The sequence below is a fragment of the Eumetopias jubatus genome, unplaced genomic scaffold (genome assembly GCF_037043125.1).
Source record: "Eumetopias jubatus isolate StellerSeaLion01/CBP00866 unplaced genomic scaffold, mEumJub1_p1.0 scaffold_7, whole genome shotgun sequence".
Classification (NCBI taxonomy): Eukaryota; Metazoa; Chordata; class Mammalia; order Carnivora; family Otariidae; genus Eumetopias; species Eumetopias jubatus.
This window is the reverse complement of record NW_028274813.1, coordinates 47,054,663-47,074,854: the sequence shown is the minus strand read 5'-3', so window position 1 is coordinate 47,074,854 and position 20,192 is coordinate 47,054,663. Positions and strand designations below refer to the sequence as shown.

At 45.5% G+C, this 20,192-nt stretch overlaps 1 protein-coding gene across 2 annotated transcripts in view; it reads left to right on the top strand.

The window, feature by feature from the left end:
* The window catches only part of FRMD6 (FERM domain containing 6), a 79,325-nt gene extending 74,070 nt beyond the window's left edge, over positions 1–5,255 (top strand). For both annotated transcript variants that reach the window (XM_028102301.2, XM_028102295.2), the window contains exons 13-14: positions 55–146; positions 2,284–5,255. In XM_028102301.2, the coding sequence (XP_027958102.1) occupies positions 55–146; positions 2,284–2,568 (377 nt within the window). In that variant the 3' untranslated portion in view covers positions 2,569–5,255. The remainder of the gene's footprint in view (positions 1–54; positions 147–2,283) is intronic.
* Positions 5,256–20,192: the final 14,937 nt, after the last annotated feature.

The window sequence follows — 20,192 nt, the reverse complement described above, 5'->3', positions numbered from 1 at the left end:
ATAGGAAATCTTCTCTGTTTTTTTTTCTTCTTCTTCTTCTATGCTTTACTTTAGGGTTGATTGTGAAAGAAATCGGTTCTTCTAGTTCCAGCTCCTCAGAAACCGTTGTCAAGCTTCGTGGCCAGAGCACTGATTCTCTTCCGCAGGTACAGAAGGGATTGGAAAATTTAAATTGGGTACTGAAGCTATAGAAAATTAAATAGAACTTATAGTTATATTTATATAAATGAGCAAAAAATTAAAAAAACCCTAAGGAAATGATTCTTACTAGGGACATTCCAGTTTTGTTCTGAATTTATGTCCCATTTTATTTGCTGGTTGCATTCATCTTTAAGTTGATTTCTATTTGGATAAATTGTATACTTTGTTTAACACTTTGTATAGCTGGGAAGCCTCTAGACCTCAAACTTCAGGTTAACTGTGTGTGTGTGTGTGTGTGTGTGTGTGTGTGTGTGTGTGTGTGTCATGGCAGAAATGTTTCCACAATCTTTGTATAGCTGGGAAGCCTCTAGACCTCAAACTTCAGGTTAACTGTGTGTGTGTGTGTGTGTGTGTGTGTGTGTGTGTGTGTGTGTGTGTGTCATGGCAGAAATGTTTCCACAATCTTTGTATAGCTGGGAAGCCTCTAGACCTCAAACTTCAGGTTAACTGTGTGTGTGTGTGTGTGTGTGTGTGTGTGTGTGTGTGTGTGTGTGTGTGTGTGTCATGGCAGAAATGTTTCCACAATCTGATCTTTCCATTCAGATTGAATTTTCTAACCATGCTGAGTGAGGCTGTTTGATAACCTGTGATCGCTGGCTAGACTATTAAAATATCAAAAGATAAAACACTCTGAAACTCATGGTTGTAGCATCTGGATTTATTCTGCAACTGATTCTCACCTCTGCTTCCTGAGCATTCTCTTGCTCTCTCCTTTTATGCCTCTCTCTTGGAACGTCTCTGTCTTTTTTGTTTTTTGTCTTCGGTGTGTGCTTCTCTCCTCCCTTTCCCTGTCTCTCTCATTAAGTAGCCTTAATGTGCACCTGATGTTTTATTAAATATTTTTTTGAGTGCTCCAATGAGTCATTGCTAAAGCAGTATGTGTAGCATGATGATTACGAGCTCCAGGGTCATACTGCTTGGGTTTGCGCCCCCCCCCCCCCGGTTCTGCCCCTCCCCCCCCGGCGGTGTTAGGTCTAACAGTACAGAAGTGTCCGTGGGGCACGGCTCAGGATCAGGTTCCACAGCGGCAAGGCAGGAAGCACCGTTGTATGGCCTGCCCCGTGGATTTGCAGTGAGGACCTAGTGCATTCTGTGTGGGAGACCCCGGTGGCCCCCCCGGGAGCCTGCCTGAGTACAGGCGATCAGCATCTTCAGGGAGTGCTCAGATGGGTTACTTCCTAATAAAATGTTTTTGGGCTCAGACCCTGTTCTCTCCTCCTGGCACTTTTGCCTTTAGCAACACTTGATCACTTAACTCTAACAAGGGTTGGCTTTTGTGGTGTTCAGCAGCACAAGCTGAGAGGGTCATGCCTTGTTTCCTTAAATCACCCATTAAGTATCTTTCATTCATGTAATTGTCTGAGCCACTTTTTAACCTATTTATATTTTCAGCCAGTAGCACTTCTTGGGATAATGAGTTCTAGAAGTCTGCTGCCTGCTGTGTGAAGTATTTGGCAGAATACCACTTAGAGTGTTCGGGAGCTGCCTCTTGCCTCCCAGCCTTTTCTGTACTTTGTATTATTTTTCGATCCAAGAATTCTAGCTTTTTAAAAAAACAATTCTTCAGATTGTGTTTCTTGAATAATAATTGGTTCGTTTCCCCACTTATTAAAATAATCACAGACCTCAGCATGAGAGTGTTACCATGCTAAATTGTCATATTCTAGTGGGAAAAAAAATTGGGCCCTATCTTTACCTATTCAGCCCTATTTTAAAACTGTTTCTTGACAGTTGGGGTTCCTGATGTATTCACTTCCTTTGCCTTAGATTATTCATCTGTAAAATGGGGAGAATAATGGCACTGGCCTCGTAGGGCTGACTGGAAGATTGAACGGTCAGGGCCTGCACGTAAGGGTTCAGTGAATGTTCGCCGCTGTTACTGGTGGTGGTGGTGACATTTTACCCCCAGGCCCTCAGGAGCCCAGAAACCTCAGATCGGAAATCACTTTCCAACATACAAAGATTCCATAGCCTTCTGTGATTTTGCAGCCTCTCTCTTAACAAGGGCAAATACTGCTAACCTTTCACTTTGGTCTATACTCTTAAGGTTGTTTTATGTTTTACCCTTCCCTTGTTTTGCAGACTATATGTCGGAAACCAAAGACCTCCACCGATCGCCACAGCTTGAGCCTTGATGACATCAGACTTTACCAGAAAGACTTCTTGCGCATTGCGGGTCTATGTCAAGACACTGCTCAGAGCTACACTTTTGGGTGTGGCCACGAACTGGATGAGGAGGGCCTCTACTGCAACAGCTGCTTGGCTCAGCAGTGTGTCAACATCCAAGATGCTTTTCCAGTCAAAAGAACCAGCAAGTACTTTTCTCTGGATCTCACTCACGATGAAGTTCCAGAGTTTGTTGTGTAAAGTACGTCTGCGCCCAGCTAGCTCTACATAGCCCTACAGGCAGCCTGCTGTTGGCTGGAGGCTGGAAAGCTATGGTTCATTCTTTAATTATTGTGCCATATTCTCTTCACCCCAGAACATAGCTCTTTCTTGATGATAACTTGCGATGGAAATAAAAGCCTTGGGACAATTGCACTTTAAGTATTACACAGAGATAAAAGAACTGCGGAGAATGTACAGCAAGACACGTGCCCGGAAGTTCATGATCCTTTGGAAGGAAATGTGCTTTACTGGTTACCAAACCTTCAAATATTGAATTGTGGTGTGTTTGTTCCTTGTTTTGTATTTTTCGTTTGATTACATGACATCACATTTTTTTTTATCATGTGAAAGATGTTGTTAGGTTTATTTGTTTGCTTGTAATTTTGTTGTTGTTGTTGTTACTCCCTCACGCACGTGGTTTGAGGGAGGAGAGAAGAGTCTCTCCTTTTAACGGAGAGACCGGTGCCCACTACATAGCCATTGCTGCCTCACTGGGGCTGTCCCAAAGTGAACACTAATGAAGTGGTCAAAATCCTGTAGCTCTAGCAAGCCAAAGATACGGACATACCAGAAGCGCAGCCCAGGTCCAGAAAACGTGAGTGAAGCAATAACCAGAAGACTCTGTGTGCTACGATGCCTTTTGACTCCTTCACGCCCAGTCAGTGCCATGTCCTCTTCCTGCTCGCCCGAAGGCTCTAGGACCCTGGGGAGTGTCTCATCCGAGTAACGGATCAGTGGTGTTCATGTCATCCTGCGTTTTGTGGCGTTTGCAAAACCAGTTTCTGTTAAAACTGTGGAAATGTCTTAGAAAATGTTTGTGCTTGGTGTTTTGTTTTAATCAAGAACCAATTACGGTAATGCTAGTTTCTGCTTAACCAAAATACCCTTACTGTACGTGTATGTTATACATATATAAATACCCGAGATTGCGTGTGTTTATATGGGTTTAAAGCTTACTAACTCTTCATCTTGGCTCCCATGACTGTTTTTGTGTATGTGGTCTTTCTTGTTGAATATGGAAGATGTGTCACTGAATGAATGATACCTACAGACAATCAGTTAATATATGTAGAGTTAAGAATGACTGTTTTCTCGTGGGCCTTTTGTCGTGATTCTCAACCCTGGTTGCTTTAAAAACAGTAACCATGTCTGGGTCCCACTTTAGGCCAATAAACTCAAGCCTGTTGCAGTGAGGTCCAGGTGGACCTGCCTTTTCCTCTAAAGCTCCAAATGGAGCTAATATGAAACAGGTTTTAAAACCACAGCTCCAGAGGGTGTCTTTCTGTTAATTTCGAAGTTGAAAGTGTACAGAAAATGTTAGCGTTTGAGAGAAGGCCATTTTTAAGACAGTTACTGCCACTGCTGTTAGGATATAGAATGAAAGCACGTCAGGAGAGTGAATCTATTAACCTTTAGATGTACAGTAACAATGTTGTTCGCACTTCAGGAGAGAACTTTAGCACAATGTCTTTCTAGGAGATGTTTGTAATGATTTCATATTTTATAACATTTGTTTACCATATTTTGATATACCATTTTTTCTATCTGCCAGGTTTTCTTAAAAAAAAAAAACTATTATTTTCTAAAGAAACAGTCATATTTTTATACAAAATTCAGTTTTCAGGTCACAAAGAAATAGATTTCGGGTACAGCAGAACATGCGGTGTTCCCCGTGGGTGGGAGTTGGTGTGATAAACGCATGGAGAACACGGACCCGCCCCGCCTGTGCCGCCATCGCACGCCCGCATGCACGTGTGCACCCGCAGGGCAGTTTGTGCACTCCAAGCCGGTCAGATCAGTTTCACCCGACACTGGTAAAGGAACAAAAGTTCTGTAGAGTTCTGTAGTCATGAAATTATTTTGCTTTTATCAAAAGTTCTAAAAGAACCAAAGTTTCAGATACCAGAATGTACAAAAGTGTCTCAGTCTTCTGTACGAAAGGGTAGAAGGATCAGCCAATGACTGCTTCACTCACAAGTAAGTCGTTAAATAATCCACCATTTCGTATGGATCCTTCAGAGACGAATCCTGGGAGGTTTAACTGTAAAGAGCCCAGATCATAATGTGGTGCATTTCCTTAGCTCTTAGTGTTTCTTGCAAACATCAAGACAAAAGCATATTTAATTAAGTATGTAGTGCTTTATTTTCTCTGTACTTCAACCAGAATCAGGTCTTCAGGGTTTTGCCAGCATTGTTGGTGGTTTTGCACACCCTCTTTCTAATTGGATTTATGAATGTCTTGTAGGTTTTCAAAAATGAAACACGCTGAGGAACATTTTTGCTTTGTGATCCAGTTTGCAGCAGAATTATATATATGTATATGAAAATCCATTTTGGTTATCGACATTTTGTATTTGGAAATTGTTTTAAACAATAAAAAAGGAAAAGAAACGTATGAAGCTGTAATTTATTCTGCATTTGTTAATATCGTTGCTAGTCGGTATACCCATTTGGTATATATGGCCTCTCTACATCTACACTTGTATTTGCAACAATGAGCTTTATATCGACATAAACTGTAAATAATCCTTTCTGTGAAAGGATCATCATATCAGGATGATACCAAAAGTGTGTAAAAGAAAACTGCATTATTTTGTAATGATTTCTTACAGGCATTTCATGGTAAGATTAACAGTCAATAAAGTTACTTTTTATTTGTCTTTAAAGTGCCTTTTTTTTTTTAATTAGAGTTCTCAATGAAGCAAGAGGCATTAAGAAGTGAATGTTTTCTGTGTGTTCTTCTTTCTTATAACAGAGCACCTGGAGGGACGTCCTAAAGGTCCAGTGTGGTAGAGCTCCCAGCCGGACGGCCCTGTGGCAGGGATGCTCTGGAGGATGGAGACTGAGCCCTGCCACGTGCTGTGCTGTCCCATGTGTGTTAGGAGTTCATGGATTAACTCCTTTCATCCTCATATGCACATAAGGCAGGTGCTAATCTTATTCTCAAGTTAGAGATGAAGGAACCAAGGCTCCAAGAGGCCGTGGCAGCCAGCCATTATGCGCGCCCAAGTTGAGGGGCTGAAAGCACTCAGTAAAGCAGAACATTTTTCATTTTTTTCAATTAAAATAACCACTTTAATTTTGCCCACAAAATAATCATCTTTGGCGTGTTAAGTTTTCAGTTTTAAAAAGTAAATGATTACATCTACAAGCATGCAATCCCCAGGCTGAAGGTGAGGGCAACGGGCCATCGAGGATGGAGGCTGGACCTCCACTTTGGGTCAGCAGACAGGAGTCTGGAGAGCCCGGTCAGCCTTGTGAAAGGGCGGCCATTACCGTCCCGTTATCCGGTTTTCTTACCTATGGTGGATTAATAATTCAGAGGGCCATACGGGGTTTCAGTCAGGTAAGAGTTAGAATACGGCCCTGAGGACGAAGGTAGCAGAGGAGGGTTTTCCTTGTATAGGAATTTACCTATGTATAGACATTTATCTTGCATAGAATTGTGGCCATTTGGAAGCATACAATCCAAAACCTCACTAGAGGTGTTACTCCTGAATTTTGCAGTGTATCTGGTAAATTGTGAGTAAAGTGTCTGGTCACCTGCTGTGTATCCGACACGACGACACATGTCATGTCTAATCTTCACAACCCTTCGGGGAGTCAACTCATTGTACAGCCGAGGAAACAGACTTCCCCAAGATCCTACAGCTCAGAAGTCTAGAGCAGCGTTTGAGACCCAAATCCACCTCCAAAAGCTTTGCTTTTTCTACTACATATACCACATTATCCACTGCACTCAGAGAAAGTTCACAATCTAATACAGAAGACAGATTTAGGATTTTGATACCGCGAGAAATGAAATTATTTGTTGGCACAGTTTTTTTGGGCACTCCTGTGACAGACCTATGGGAGGATTATTTGGGTATTGCTCTGGCGCAGAGGCAGTGAAGACCTTGGGGGTAGGTAGAGAGTGGGAAGTGGGAAGAATGGAGGTTTTACTCGGAGGAAGAGCCTTGAAGGGTGACTTCTGGCAGATGGGGGTGAGGTAAAAACTGTCCGCGCAAAGATGAGAAGCCGGAGACAACAGTGTTCATTCAGGGACCTTTGGGCTTGAGGAACGACTCTCTCAGACTAGTCGTGAAAGGCCCTGGATGCCCAGAGGAGGACGCTGAGTTTTTCTCTGGACAGGGAGCCACTGAAGGACTATAAAAGGAAGGAGACATTTTGAGAGACATTATTTGAGGAATAATGGGATCAGTGCTACTGGAAGACAGGGAGAAGGGGCAGGACTGGAGAGATGGTGACCTGCACGAGGGTGCGGCCACAGGGAGAAGAAAAGTTCAAAAATAACGTAGCTATGCCTCTGTCCCCCTCTCTCTCATTCTCTCCCCTCTCCTCCTCTCTGCCCCCCCGTCTCTCTCTCTCTCTCTCTCTCTCACACACACACACACACACACGTCACCTCTAAGCTAAATACTAGAGAAATAGGCAAGTTTTCTGTATTTGGCAACATGCTTGGGAAACCAAAAAGTTCACTACTGCTTTATATATAGTGAATTAAAATCTCTGCACGAATGCTTTGAATGTTAAATATTGGCACCATGGCCACACGCACCGTAATGTGGAGGCAGTGGTTCTCAAGCTGGGCTGCACATAAGAATGACCTGCAGAATTTAAAACAGCAAAGCCTGGGGTCCAGACCAGAGCTGCTGATTTATTCGGTCCTGGTGGGCACGGTACTACGAAAAGTTTGGCCAGTGATGCCAGTGTGCATCAGGGGGTAGACTCGTTCTACAGGGGAGCCCAAGCAGTGTAGACCAACCAGGCAACCTGCTCCTGAGCTGGCTTGATCCACACTTGGGCTGAGTTGCATTGCCAGAGTGTCCCAGTTTATTGCATTTTGTGAGAATGACATTTTCTTTTTACCAATACAGAGGTCAGAGCGTGGACCTATGCTCAAGTCCAATGAACTCACCATTTCAGGAAGTCTGAATACACCCACATTCTGGAGAGCTGGGTGATACATACATATAATTGTTTTGCCAAGTATGAGAGGGGAGGTTATGGGAGTTCAGTAAAATACTCAAACATCTCCTCCCTGTCACTTTTATTTGCTTCGTCATTTCTCTGATGCTTTATATAAGTTGATCGCTACAGAGAATAATGAATAAAAGTAAGCTAACTTCCACTTAGCCCTTTGATTCTTAAGATATTTATTTGAGTTAATGGAGGAGCCTGACCTCTGAAAAGTCCTGCTCAGATGCCATGAGACATTGTGGGTGATGGAGTTATATACTCTCGAGATTAATCGAAGGTCTACAAACAGGGCACAGCTATGATTAACCAACTCATTACTTAAGATGGGTGTTTACCCATCTGGTGTCAACGGTAGTCAGTTAAGGTCTCCTTATGTTATTACTGTCATTATGGCAAGAGATGGATTTCATAAACACAGTTCCCAACTTAGAAAGGAATTATGTTCCAAGTTTGCTTTTAAATTTGTTGCTTGGTATTTACAACACAACCTCCCCAGCTTCCCTAACTAGCCCACAAATACCTATTCATCCCAGAGATACTATTGGAGACGATTTTTTTCTACGAATTAGTAACCCTCAACAAAGAGGCCCAGAGTATAAATAAGGTAGACAGAGTGACCCCACAACCAGATACAGAAGACCAGTAATTCAATCTTCAGGTTTTACTTCTCAGAGTATATCCATGCCCAAGTGTAGATAGAAAAAGCAGTTTGCCTGGGTGGCTCAGTCGGTTAAGCGGCCAACTCTTGATTTCAGCTCAGGTCTTGATCTCAGGGTCGTAAGTTCAAGCCCCAAGTTGGGCTCCACTCTGGGTGTGGAGCCTATTTAAAAAAAAAAAAAAAAAGTAGAAAAAAGCTTCAGGCAAGCCATGTCAAAATAAAGCCGCTCTCAGTCAGTTTCGACCTTGGGGTTCCTTGAGGGATGCTTCTAGGGTTTTCCCAATCACACGCCCAGGCCCCAGTCCGGAGCTGCCCAGCCCTGCTCTGCCATCATGAAAGAGTCAGCAAGAACGAAGCCAGCCCCAAAGGTCAAGTCACAGGCCCTCTTCTGATCCACAGGTGGGAGGGAGAGGATGGGTCTAGGAGATACTTGCAGAAGCAGAAGCCCCAGGGGCTTATTTAGACTCTATCCCTGTGTTGTTATAGAGTATAAATAAGATGCGAAGAAAAAAGTGAAGGAGGCTCTACAGGGGCCTTTAAATGCAACAGCTAAGTGAATGTGGAAGACCACAAAAGCCGCTGGAGAAATTAAAAGGCGGCCTAAATTAATACCCCCATGTTCCTAAAAGGAAAGACTCAATAAGATCAATTTTTCCCCATCAATTTCAATCAAAATCCCAACAATGAAACATCTTAACCAGGATGGAGTAAGAGGACAAGTTTTACCCTCTCACCTTACTTCAACAATAGACAGTGCAGTAGAGTCAGCCCCCCACCCCCACCCCCCGCCCCAGCACCAAAGACAAATAAGGTGAGCCTTGCCATTGTCCCAGTTTACTGCCTGGAGAGTTTCCAGGCCACCAAGGGAGGAGGGACCCAGGCAGATCCCAGTGGTCTCCCAGAACTGAGGAAGCAGGGTGGGTAATTGGGGAGGCCAACGTAGCTAGAGTTCACAGGACTGAGTACCGGACGAGAGAGCGCTGCCCCGAGCAGTGAGGAGAAGCGGGAGAGGGCGAGCGATGGAGAGCGCGCGCATGCGCTCTGGGGGTCTGCAGGAGTTTCTCCCCGTCCTGGGCTGAGCGCTCAGTACACAGACTGCTCCATTCTTCGCCTGTCATCTGGGCCGCTTTCCAGCTGCGGAGTGGACTAGTCACAACAGAGCCATAGGGCCTGCAGAGCCCAGTCTATTTATTCTTTGGCCCTTTATAGAAAAAAAAGCGCCAATTCTTCATCACTGTCCTTAATAACAGGAATTCTATGGTGTTTTTTTTTTTTGCCTCTGGAAAAAATGTTCTTACTGGGTCTGTATTTCAAAAAATGCTGGGCTATTCCTTGTAAATAAATGTCTTCGGTGAATTCTTCACTGAATTGATTATTGATATGAGTGGGTTTAAATGTACCAACATCCTGTTTGATTTTACTTGTCCTCTTTTCTGTTCCTTTTTTCCTCTTTGTCTTCTTTGGGCTTAATGATTTTTATTTCATTTTCTCTCTTATGCTTCTTTGTTTTGTTTATTTATAGTGGTTGCTTTAAAGTTTATAGTATACATCTTTAAGCTCTCATAATCCACCTTCAAATAATATTACACCACTTTAAATATAGTATAAGAAACTTACAACAGAATACTTATATTTCCCTTTCCTGGTCTTTTTGCAGTTGCAGTACATTTGACTTTTTACATATGTTATAAACTTCAAAACACACTGCTTTTATTCTTGCTTTAAACAGTTATTTTTAAAAAGAGATTTAAAATATGAAAAAATGTGTTTTATATTTACCCACATATTTGCCACTTCTGGAACTCTTCCTTCTTTGTGCAAATACAGTGTTTCATTTGGTATTTTCTTTTTGCCTGAAAGATTTCCATTGACATTTCTTATACAGATCTCCTGGTGTTGAATTGTTTCAGCTTTTGTAGGCCTACAAAAGTTTTTATTTCAGTTCTAATGCTGAAACCTCATTTTGGAAAGGAACGCAAATGTGTAATTTACATGTTGAAACATAGGTGTATGGTTATCTGTTTAATTTCAAAGTTTAGTTTACTTTCACTCCTGCCACAGGAATATTCTGGTGTCCATAAATCTAAAAATAAAATTATTGCCAAGCTTTTAAAAAAAAGTTTTCATTTCATTTTTGTTTTTGAAAGAGGTCTTTGCTGGGTATAGTACTGAACAGCACTTCTCTTTCAATATTTAAAAGACTTGCTAAAATTAAGCTCTGTTAGGACCAGAGAACCTTTAGTCCTAGAAGAGAGAGAATGAATGCATGTACCAAGTGGTTATCTTATCTTCCATAATAGGAAGCTGGCAGATAATATTGCAAATTGAAAAAGCACTATACAAATATTATGAGACTGTTACTTGAAAATATGAGGCAAATACTTTTCTTCTAGAACCACCTCAAGAACTGAAAGTGTTAGCATCTGGGGAGGGAAGAGGAAAGTGCTCTTTTTTTTTTTTTTTTGTTAGAGGCTTTATAGATCTATTGCTTTAAAAATTTAAAAATTCTTTTTAAGAAAATAAAACTGATTTCAGTCACTAGCAAAGAACCCTGGGTCCCCAGAGACCATAAAGAGAAAATGATCAGCACATGGAAGCAAGTGGGGTAGGGAGTCAGGCTTCCTTTTGAGGAGTGGGCTGTTAAGTTTGCCTCCAATGAACACAGTGTGGGCATAAGCCCAGGAGGTAGAAGGGAAGAGGGAGGCTGTTCCTTTGGGCTTGGACTCTTCCTGACAATGCCTGCAGGCTATTCTGGGAGGTGTTGGGCTATTAATGAAAAAGACTTCCCACGGCCACATGGGAGTTTGTAGTGAAAGCACCAGAAGGCGGGATGAATCTCCCTTTCTCCCTGCACATTGGGACATGTGGGGTTGATGCCCAGTGAAAGTGATCTGGCTCCCGTTTCCTTGGTGAGAACAGTCAGCAGATGGGTGTCTGGTAACTCAAAGCCTTTATTGAACCGGCGCAAGTCAATTGCTCCACCTGGCATGGGGTTGGGGCTTACTCAGGTTTCAGCCGCCCGCCTTGGTGGAGGGCGGCTAAGACAAAAAAAGTCGGGCAGAAGACAGAACCTGAGGCAGGGCATGCAGAGGGAGTGGGTGGAGACACAGACGAGGCCAGCATCGGAGATGACTATAAGTAGGAGACTGTTGATCAGTCTATGCCCTCGGTTAAGTGTTCACAAACCTGAATGAGTCTCAGGAGCTCCCAAGAAGCTTTTTTTAAAACATAGATTTATTTCCAGGCCTCACAGCCCACCAGCGCATCAGAACCTGCAGGGGTGAGGCCCAGGATTCGGCTGTGCCTGCTCATTCCTCTACCGCCGCCCCCTGGAAGCCCTGCTCTGCGGGTTCCAGACAATTCCAGACCACTCCTGCCTGGGGCCCCAAGGCAGTCCTCTCCTACTTTAGCTTTCTCTTCTTCCTTCTTTAGTAGCAATTCAGATGCAGTAGAAACTTTCTGAAACCCAGGGGTAAAACTCTGCTTTTTGCCAGGGGGGTGGACAGCATCTGGCAGTTACAAATTCGTGCTATAGGAGAAGCGGGGGCTTCCTGGGAAGGGTGGGAGCAAAGCTCTCCTATAGATTGTTGCCACTTCTGTACCATCGTTCATCTTCAGTGAGAAACTCAGAAAGGCCCCTGAGGGGTTCAAACACAAACCGTTCTTTCCCCTTTGACAGCCTCCAAGGTTGGGCAGGCCCGGCCATTGCGCTTCTGCTCAGCACCAATAGAGGGCGCCCAAAATGACAAGGCCGGAATGGGCTGGATTCAGTTATGGAAGATAGGAGCTCTGCTTTGGCAACCCAATTCGTCTTCTTACCCAGAACTGGCGAGATGGGATGGTATGAAGAGTATGCTAGAGAGCAAAGGAAAGCTTCCTTCCCTCCAGAATGGGCAGGCTGTGATGGCTGGATTTTTTTTTTTTTTAATCTGTGCCACCAGACATCACATTTAGGTTCTTGGGACTTCCACAGATGATTCCCCCGCTGGATTTTGGTGTTTGTAGTCACAAAGGCCTCCCCAGCAGAGCCACACTAATCCAAAAGCTAAAATAAATCTTCTATGATGAAGGTTAATGGTAAACTTAGAAACTGAGCATCAGCAGAGACTTATCTTTAAGAATTGCACCAGGTTATCAATTTTAGGAGGGCAGAAACCATGTCATTCTTGCTCACACCTGCATCCTCACCAACTAGTGTCACGTGACTCAAAAAAGTTGTTTGAAAATGTTGAGTTAAGCAACAAGAGGAAGTTTGGTCGCTGTGGGCCAAGGTGCGGGATGGACTTGGTTGAAACTACAAGAAAATACTCTCTACCTGGAACATTCCACCTCAGGTCCTTCTCTTCATTCCAACCTCAATTCCATGACCCCTCCTCAGAAAGTTCTTCCCTGAACACCCAACTGAAATTGGCCCCTCCATTGCATCTCTGCCCTATTACCCTATTTATTTCTTTAATAGTACCGGTCACAATCTCCAACTCTCTGATTCACTAATTCAATTATTATGCTGTCATTTCTTGACTCCTATACCATAGTAGCAGCACTATGAGGGACACAACATTATGAATCTGGCTCACCCCTCCCAGCAGGCTCTTGGCACAGAAGGTACTCTGTGAATCTGAGTTGAGTGAATAAAGTAAGAATCGATTAGGAGAAGAAGAAACCTTCCTCTATTCTAAAACACATTTTGTATTGATTCTGGAACTGGGCTGCATCTTACAACGGATGAGCATATTTGATGCCGTATTTCACTCCCACTTCTCCCTGAAAAGCTGTTAGTACATCAGGGTGCTCGTGTGGTAAATTTTGTCTTAGCACCAATGAAGGACAACAAACACCATCCTAAGCAGAGAGCTTAGCTGCCTCTAATCCAGAATGCTTTTTCAGAGCAGTGAGGAGGAGGGAGGGACGTCAAAGAGGATGACATAAGGAAACCAGTGCCCAGAAATGATTAGAAGGAACACAGCGCATGAAGGACATCAGGAGGGGGTTGGGTCAGCCGCAGTGGTCTTCATCTGGCACCAGGGAGTATCATCCCCACCATGGTTATTCACGTGGCCAGAGACCACACATCTGATGCCTCATCCCATGGCCTGCTTAAGTCCTGGGCTAGACACAAAGCCAAATCCCTCCACGTACGGATTGCCCTGGTTTGAACTGCTTAAAGCGTTGTGTTGTCAAAGTGTGTTCCTGCACTACCTGCCTCAAAACCCTCAAAGAGTTCGCACACGATGCAGATTCTTGGGCCCAAACCCCCGACCCGGAGAGTCTGCCCCCAGAATCAGGCCCCAGAATAAGCGCCGCCTCCCCCACCCCTACGTGATTCTTAGGTGCGTGGTTCTCCAACTTAATGGAAATGAGGGAATGATTCCCTCGCGGGCCTAACTCAACTCGGGGCAGCTTCTGTGACAAATGGGAAAGGAATCCCACACGCAGTGCTGGACACGCTTGGTTGGCTGAGTCTGGGTGCGCGGTCAAGCCGGCCGGCAGGCGGGCGGGCGGGCGGGAGGAAGGGAGGGAGAGCGGGGGCGGAGCTCAGCCTTGGGGTGTCCCTGCCTGTTCTCAGCCGCAGCCTGACCCCTGGCGGTCCCAGCGACTGGCTCGGCAGGAAGGACCCAGGGCTTGGGTGTTGTTGAGATTCCGGGAGAAGTTACCCTCCACCTCTTGGCGCTCTCGCCAAGACTGGGAGGCTTTGAGGAGGGGGTGATACGCAGTTAATGGATTTTCCGAATTTCTGTATTACCGCCGTTGCTTACTCATCTTGCCTCCCCCACCCCCAACGTCTGCAGGCAGCTTCTTAGCTGCATATCTTATCCGAAGGAGGAGGGACAGAGAGAGAGAGAGAGAGAGATGGACAGGAAGCTGGGTGTTTTTACAATCATTTTTTTAAAGGTTGGGAAGGGGACCAAGGTTTAAAAATCGCGACCAGGCACAGGTGTGCTCCGGCGCTGCTTTTCCCTGGTTAGCGTCCCGGGCGCCGGGCCTCTCCCCGCGCCGCGCCCCTCCCCGCGCCGCGCCCCTCCCCGCGCAGCGCCCGGGAGCCCACTGAGCGTGCAGCCAGCTGGCCCCGCCGCTGCTGCCCCCCTCCCTCCGCTCTTTGGGGCTCCCGGCGGCTTACCCAGCCCTCGGGCCCTGCACCTGTTGAACTGGCAGAAGTTCGATCCCTCCCGGGTTGCCGGTGGTCCTAAAAACAGGTAATTCAAAAAGTCTCTCACACAATCGCTCTTTCTCTCCTTTTCCTTTTTTTTTTTTAAAGATTTTATTTATTTATTTGAGAGAGAGACAGAGATAGCCAGAGAGCGAGCACGAGGTAGGGAGGGGCAGAGGAAGAAGCAGGCCCCCCGCTGAGCAGGGAACCCGACGCAGGGCTCGATCCCAGTACCCCGGGATCCTGACCTGAGCCCAAGACAGACACAAGTGACTGAGACACCCAGGTGCCCCTCTCCTTTTCCTTTTTAATTCTCGGTAATGTGTAAACCAACAGAAATAGATCACTTGACTTTTTAATAGTGAATAATAATAATATGCTTTTGCATTTTCAGAACTGAATTATAGAGCCCAATTGGAGAAATCATTATTCTTTTGTCTGGTGGTCCTAGAGAAGGATTAGTGTAGCAGGCTAGCAAACACAGAAGTGAGAGGCTCCCCCTGAGGGATGGCGTGGTGGAAGGAGAAGGCAGCCCAAGTGTCAAGGAGTCTGAACTCTTGTCCGGTTGACTGCAACCCATTTATTCGGTCATTTCCCAAACTTTACTGAGAGCTCTCTAGGAGGAAGGCATTGAACAGGATGCTAGCAAGACAAAGAAAAGTAAGAAATATGGCTCCTACCCTCAAGTTACTTTCAGTCTTGTGGGAGGCTGTAGAAAGACATATAAACCAAAAATTAGCCAGCTGTTTGGACCATGAGTTTCTCTGGCATATTTAATTCTTTGATTTGCTGTGTGACCATTTTCGTTGCCACTCTCCATTCATAGCATGCATAGAAACTTACTCAATTCTCACGATAACCCTGTAAGGGAGGGCCTATTATTATCCCCATTTTATGAATGAGGACACCGAGTACTTGGGGGGATCAGATCACGTGCCCAAGGTCACATAGCTGGTGAGTGGTGGTACCAGAATCCAGAGCAGCGTGACTCCGGAGCCCAGGCTGCTAATGATAATGTTCCCCAGGGCCTTCTACTTCTCATCTTGTTTCTGCTGCTTTGTTGCTTAGAGTCAACTTCTTAAACTCTCCCTGACAGCTTATCTCTACCCACTTCTCCATCCTGACATTCTTTCCTCCAGTGGCAGAGAATAAGGTGCACATCCTGCTGCCAAAGCTCATGCCGCCCCCATCTTCCTTCCTTCTCCTCCAGACCACATCCACTCATCTCCTTTCTTCTAGACCTTCAATTCATTATCTCTGCTCATTCCTTCCCCTCAGCGCATAAACTTGTCAGAGGCTCACATTTGCTAGCAAACCTACAAACAAATAAAACACAATGCAATAAAAGCGTCCTATAGCATACACCTATTAGAAATGCTAAAATAAAAAATATCGACAATACCAAATGCTGGTGAGAATATGGAACAATTGGATTGCTCATAAATTGCTAGTGGGAATGCAAAATGATACAGTTCTCTGGAAAATAATTGGTAGTTTCCTATAAAAGTAGACATACACTTACCATATGATACAAAAATGGCAAATATGCCAGAGAAATGTAAACGAACATCACAAAAACTTCTACCCTACTGCTACACAATGTCCATAGCACCTTTCTGTGTAGGAGCCCCAAACTGAAAACAACCCAAATGTCTTTCAAAGAGGTGAATGGCTGAACTGTGTGGTATTTCCATGTAATGGGATACTCTCCGGTAATAAAAAAAAAAACCCCAAACTCTTAATACCTGCAACAACACTGATGGTCTCAAGGCTGAGTGAACAAAAGCCCATCTCTAAATGTTAAATACTCTGTGGTGCCATTTCTATCATATTTTCAAAATGACAATTGTAGTGATTTGTGGTCACCAGGGGTTGGGGCCCTAGGAGGGAGCTCTTTGTGGTGATGGAATAGTTCTGTATTTGATTGTGGTGGCACAAATCGAGGCCGATGATAAAGTTACAAAGAACTATTCAAACACACATAAGTGCCTGTAAGAACTGTCGAAATTTGAATAGGTCTATAGGTTGTAGCAATGTCCATTTCCTGGTTTTGAGACTATCGACTATGGCAATGTAAGATATTACTCGTGGGTGAAGCAGAACCTCTTTGTACTGTTTTTGCAACTTCCTGTGAATCTATAATGATTTTTTTGAAAAAAGTAAAAAAAAAATGCGTATACTTTAAAATCAAACAAATAACAAGGTTTTTTTTTACCCTATATCCCGTTCAGCCCTGCTGGCTCCTCACTCTGCGGGCACCACTCCGTCGCCCACCTCTCTCCTCCCCTTCTCAGCCTGTGCCACCCAAAAGGCGATCTGTTCTTGTTGTCTCCACTCTCTCAGCTTCCCTTGGCTCTGCAGTCCACCGCCCTCAGCCTGCTGCAACCTCCCCGTCACCAAGCAGTATGGAGAGGCCACAGTCTTGATCTTGCTGGGTCTCTCTGCTGCATTAGCACCATCGACTCCTTCGTTCTAATCATTTGGCGTCTATGGCAAAGCACTCTCCTGCTTCGACTTACACCTCCCTGGCCATTCCTTGTCTGTCTCCTGTGTGGATTTCTCTTTCCAGTAGCTTCTCCTGTACTTCTTATCCCTTCACTGTCAATGTTAAAGGAATCAACGCTGACCCGCTCCTTGACTCTATTCCGGGACCATCTCGTCTACTGTCCTGGTTTTAACCACACTTATCCGTTGCTGTCTCCCAAATAAATACTACTGCTCCAGACCCTTGATCAGGTTCCGGCTGTAACTACCTGCCTGCTGGTCATCTCTAGCTGCATGTCCTCTGAGCACTCCAGACTCAGCATGCCCAAATCCTATTTTGTCACCTTCCTTCCAAATCAGCCCTTCCTCCTGACGCCACAGCTCCTTACTCTTGTAAGCCGGACACTTAGGAGTTGCCCTGATCCCTGACTTTCAGTTGGTTGATGGGGCCCTCTTGCGTGAGCCTTCTCAGTGCTCCTCTCTACGCCTTCACCACTGTCCTGGCTCAGGCCACATCATCTCCCGCCTGAGTTACTTCAATCGCATCCCAACTGGTTTCCCAGGATACAGGACTATCTTTCCTTAATCTGTCCTTCCCCTTAGGGGTAGAGCGATTTATTTAAATCATAAACCGTCTTCATCAAACTTCAGGCGTTCAGTCCATCCCTTAGAGCCAGAGGCCCAGCTCCCTGTCACAGCGCTGCTTCCTCAGTGGCTCTCTGCGTTTCGGTCTCTCGTGCCCCAGAACGGTCTGTGCATGTAGCTTGCCTCTGCCGTCCCCCACCTCTGGCCTGCACGTATTGTGTCTGTGGAGGACGTTTTTCCTCATGCCAGCCTCACTCCTCTGCCCACCTAGGACTAGCTAACTCCCACTCAGCCTTTGGAGATCATCTCTAACCTGCCCTCCCCTCAGGTTTATGTTGCAGTGATTTGTCTGTGTGTCTGGACCACGTTTCCTCACGATTTCCTAGGAAACATGATGACACCGGATTTAAGTGCAGGCCTTCTCATCACTTTAGGCAATGGGAATATTCTCTTCTCTGCGAGTGAGATGCATGAGCTGCTGGGGAGGTATTACAAATGCTTTAGTCTCCATGATATGCCTTTCGCCAGCTGGTAGATTGTAAGTGAGGAGGAAGGATCAGGAAGGAAGACGGTGGCCCTGTCAGCAGAGGGCTGTATGGAGCCGCGGCTCACAGGAGGGGCAGGACCACTGCAGCCCAGGCCTGGGCCTATTCCAGGTGAGATACAGAATAAAATGGACTCCCAGATCCAGGTGCTGGCATCGCAACCACAGCAAGTAATGTCTGAAGTGGATGCTCAGCAGCAGAGAACATGGGGGGTGGGGGGGGTGGGGAGAACGTGAGAAACCCGTCCTTGCCGTCATGGGAAAAGAGATAAGGAACACGGGTCTCTATGGGAGTAGAAGAGGAACTCAGGAACGTTACACTCTGGTCAAGGCTCGAGTAGACCCTCAGGGTCCCCGATAGCCCATTCTGGAGTGGGGAGCTCTGACAAGAATATGAGCGAGGAGGGAGGCAGCAGGACCAAGGGCGGACACCAAGAAGGCTCGTCCCACCACTTCCGCTCCGGGTGCCCCCAACACAGCCTTTCTCCCGTCACCTCTCAGGCGAGCAGAATCTCCTTCCATGCTCTTTGCTTTGTCCTGAGCATTTTTAAGAGTGAAGGAGGCAACTTTTTAAAAATAAATGCATCTTCTGATTAGAAATATGCCTGATTTCAGACTTGCACTGCGGCGTTCCCTTCCCGAAAAAAGAGGGTTGTGTGCCATCTTGTGGTTGAGGGGCATCACGACAGCGGTTCTGCCCCCGGAGCATCCTTTCTAGTCCAGCACTGGCCTTACCTGCTGTAAAGCTCTGGAAAGGGTTCTGGTTCACGGGTAGGAGCAATCAGAGAATGCACCCCTAGAGAGACACTGGGGACTGAACTGGTAATGAATGGCATCGGAGTACGGTCCAAAGGGATTTTTCCTGCAACCGGTATGATTTTATCTCTCTAGGTGCCCTTCTCCATAATTAATAAATGAACTCCAAAAAAATGACCTTGCACGGTGGCAAGAACGCCAGACCGAGAGCTAAGATACCTGGTATCTAATTGCCCCTCTGCCACAGACTAGCCACGGGAACCAGCAGCAGAGAATAGTGTAGAAAGAGTACTGAACTGGGGCCAGGAGCTTGCTACTTAAGAGCTACCACAATCTAGTGTGTTAACACTTTGAGCACCTTCGTGTGCCAAGTGCTGTCCAAGGTACTTTTTATGTTTCTTCCTCATAGCCATGCGGATAGTGGGTCTAGAAGTCAGGAAACTGAGGCTCAGCAAGAGTGAGTGAGGTGTCCAAAGTCACAGACTCAGTGAGTGACAAGTCAGAATCTGATCAGAAGACTGACTCCAAAGCATATGATCTTCATTTTTTAAGTTTATTGTATTGTTATGATTTTTTGTCACATGAATGTGGGGAAGTTAGTGGGGGGGGGTCACACAGAGGCCAGATGGTTTGAGTTTATTGTGTCCCTTGATGATCGGGCAAGTGTGATTTCCACCTGAGTGCTCTCTTAGTCGCCTGTGTGTTCTCGCCCCTCCCCATCCGACTTAGTTTATAAAGGCATTTTTAAAAGATTGAACTACCTCGGCTTCAAAAATCAAGTCCTTTGATTTCTGAAGATAACAGCTACAACCTAGAGAGAGAACACTGTCTGTGGGATGCATAGTAAAATCAGGTTCTTTACAGGGAGGACGAGATGCTGTACCTGCCACTGGTGTGGTACTTGTCTCAGGAGTGTCACTGCAGGGTCTCAGCTGTGACATGCTTGTTATTACTGTCCCCTGAGGGGACAAGAAACTTGTTCAAGATCAAAGAACTAGGACTTGAACACAGGCTTTTTAAAAACAACTTTATTGAAATATAACTGAACTATAATAGACTGCACATATGTAAAGTAAAACTTGGCAAGTTTTTACGTGTATAAAATGGTGAAACCATCACCGTAGTCAAGATAATGAATATATCTGTTATCCCCATAAATTTCCTCAGCAGCTTGGGAATCCCTCCCCCTGTGCTACCCCCTCTCCTCTCCAACCCCACACTACCATCTCCAGGCAAGCTTTGATCTGCCTTCTGTCACTACGGTCTTCATTTTATTCTTAAAGATTTTATTTATTTTTGCACGGGCACCCGAGAGAGAGAGAGAGAGAGAGAGAGAGAGAGATAGCGCACGAGTGGCGGGGAGGGGCAGAGGGGGAAGCAGGCTCCCCACGGAGCAGGGAGCCTGATGCAGGACTCGATCCCAGGACCCCAGGATCATGACCTGAGCC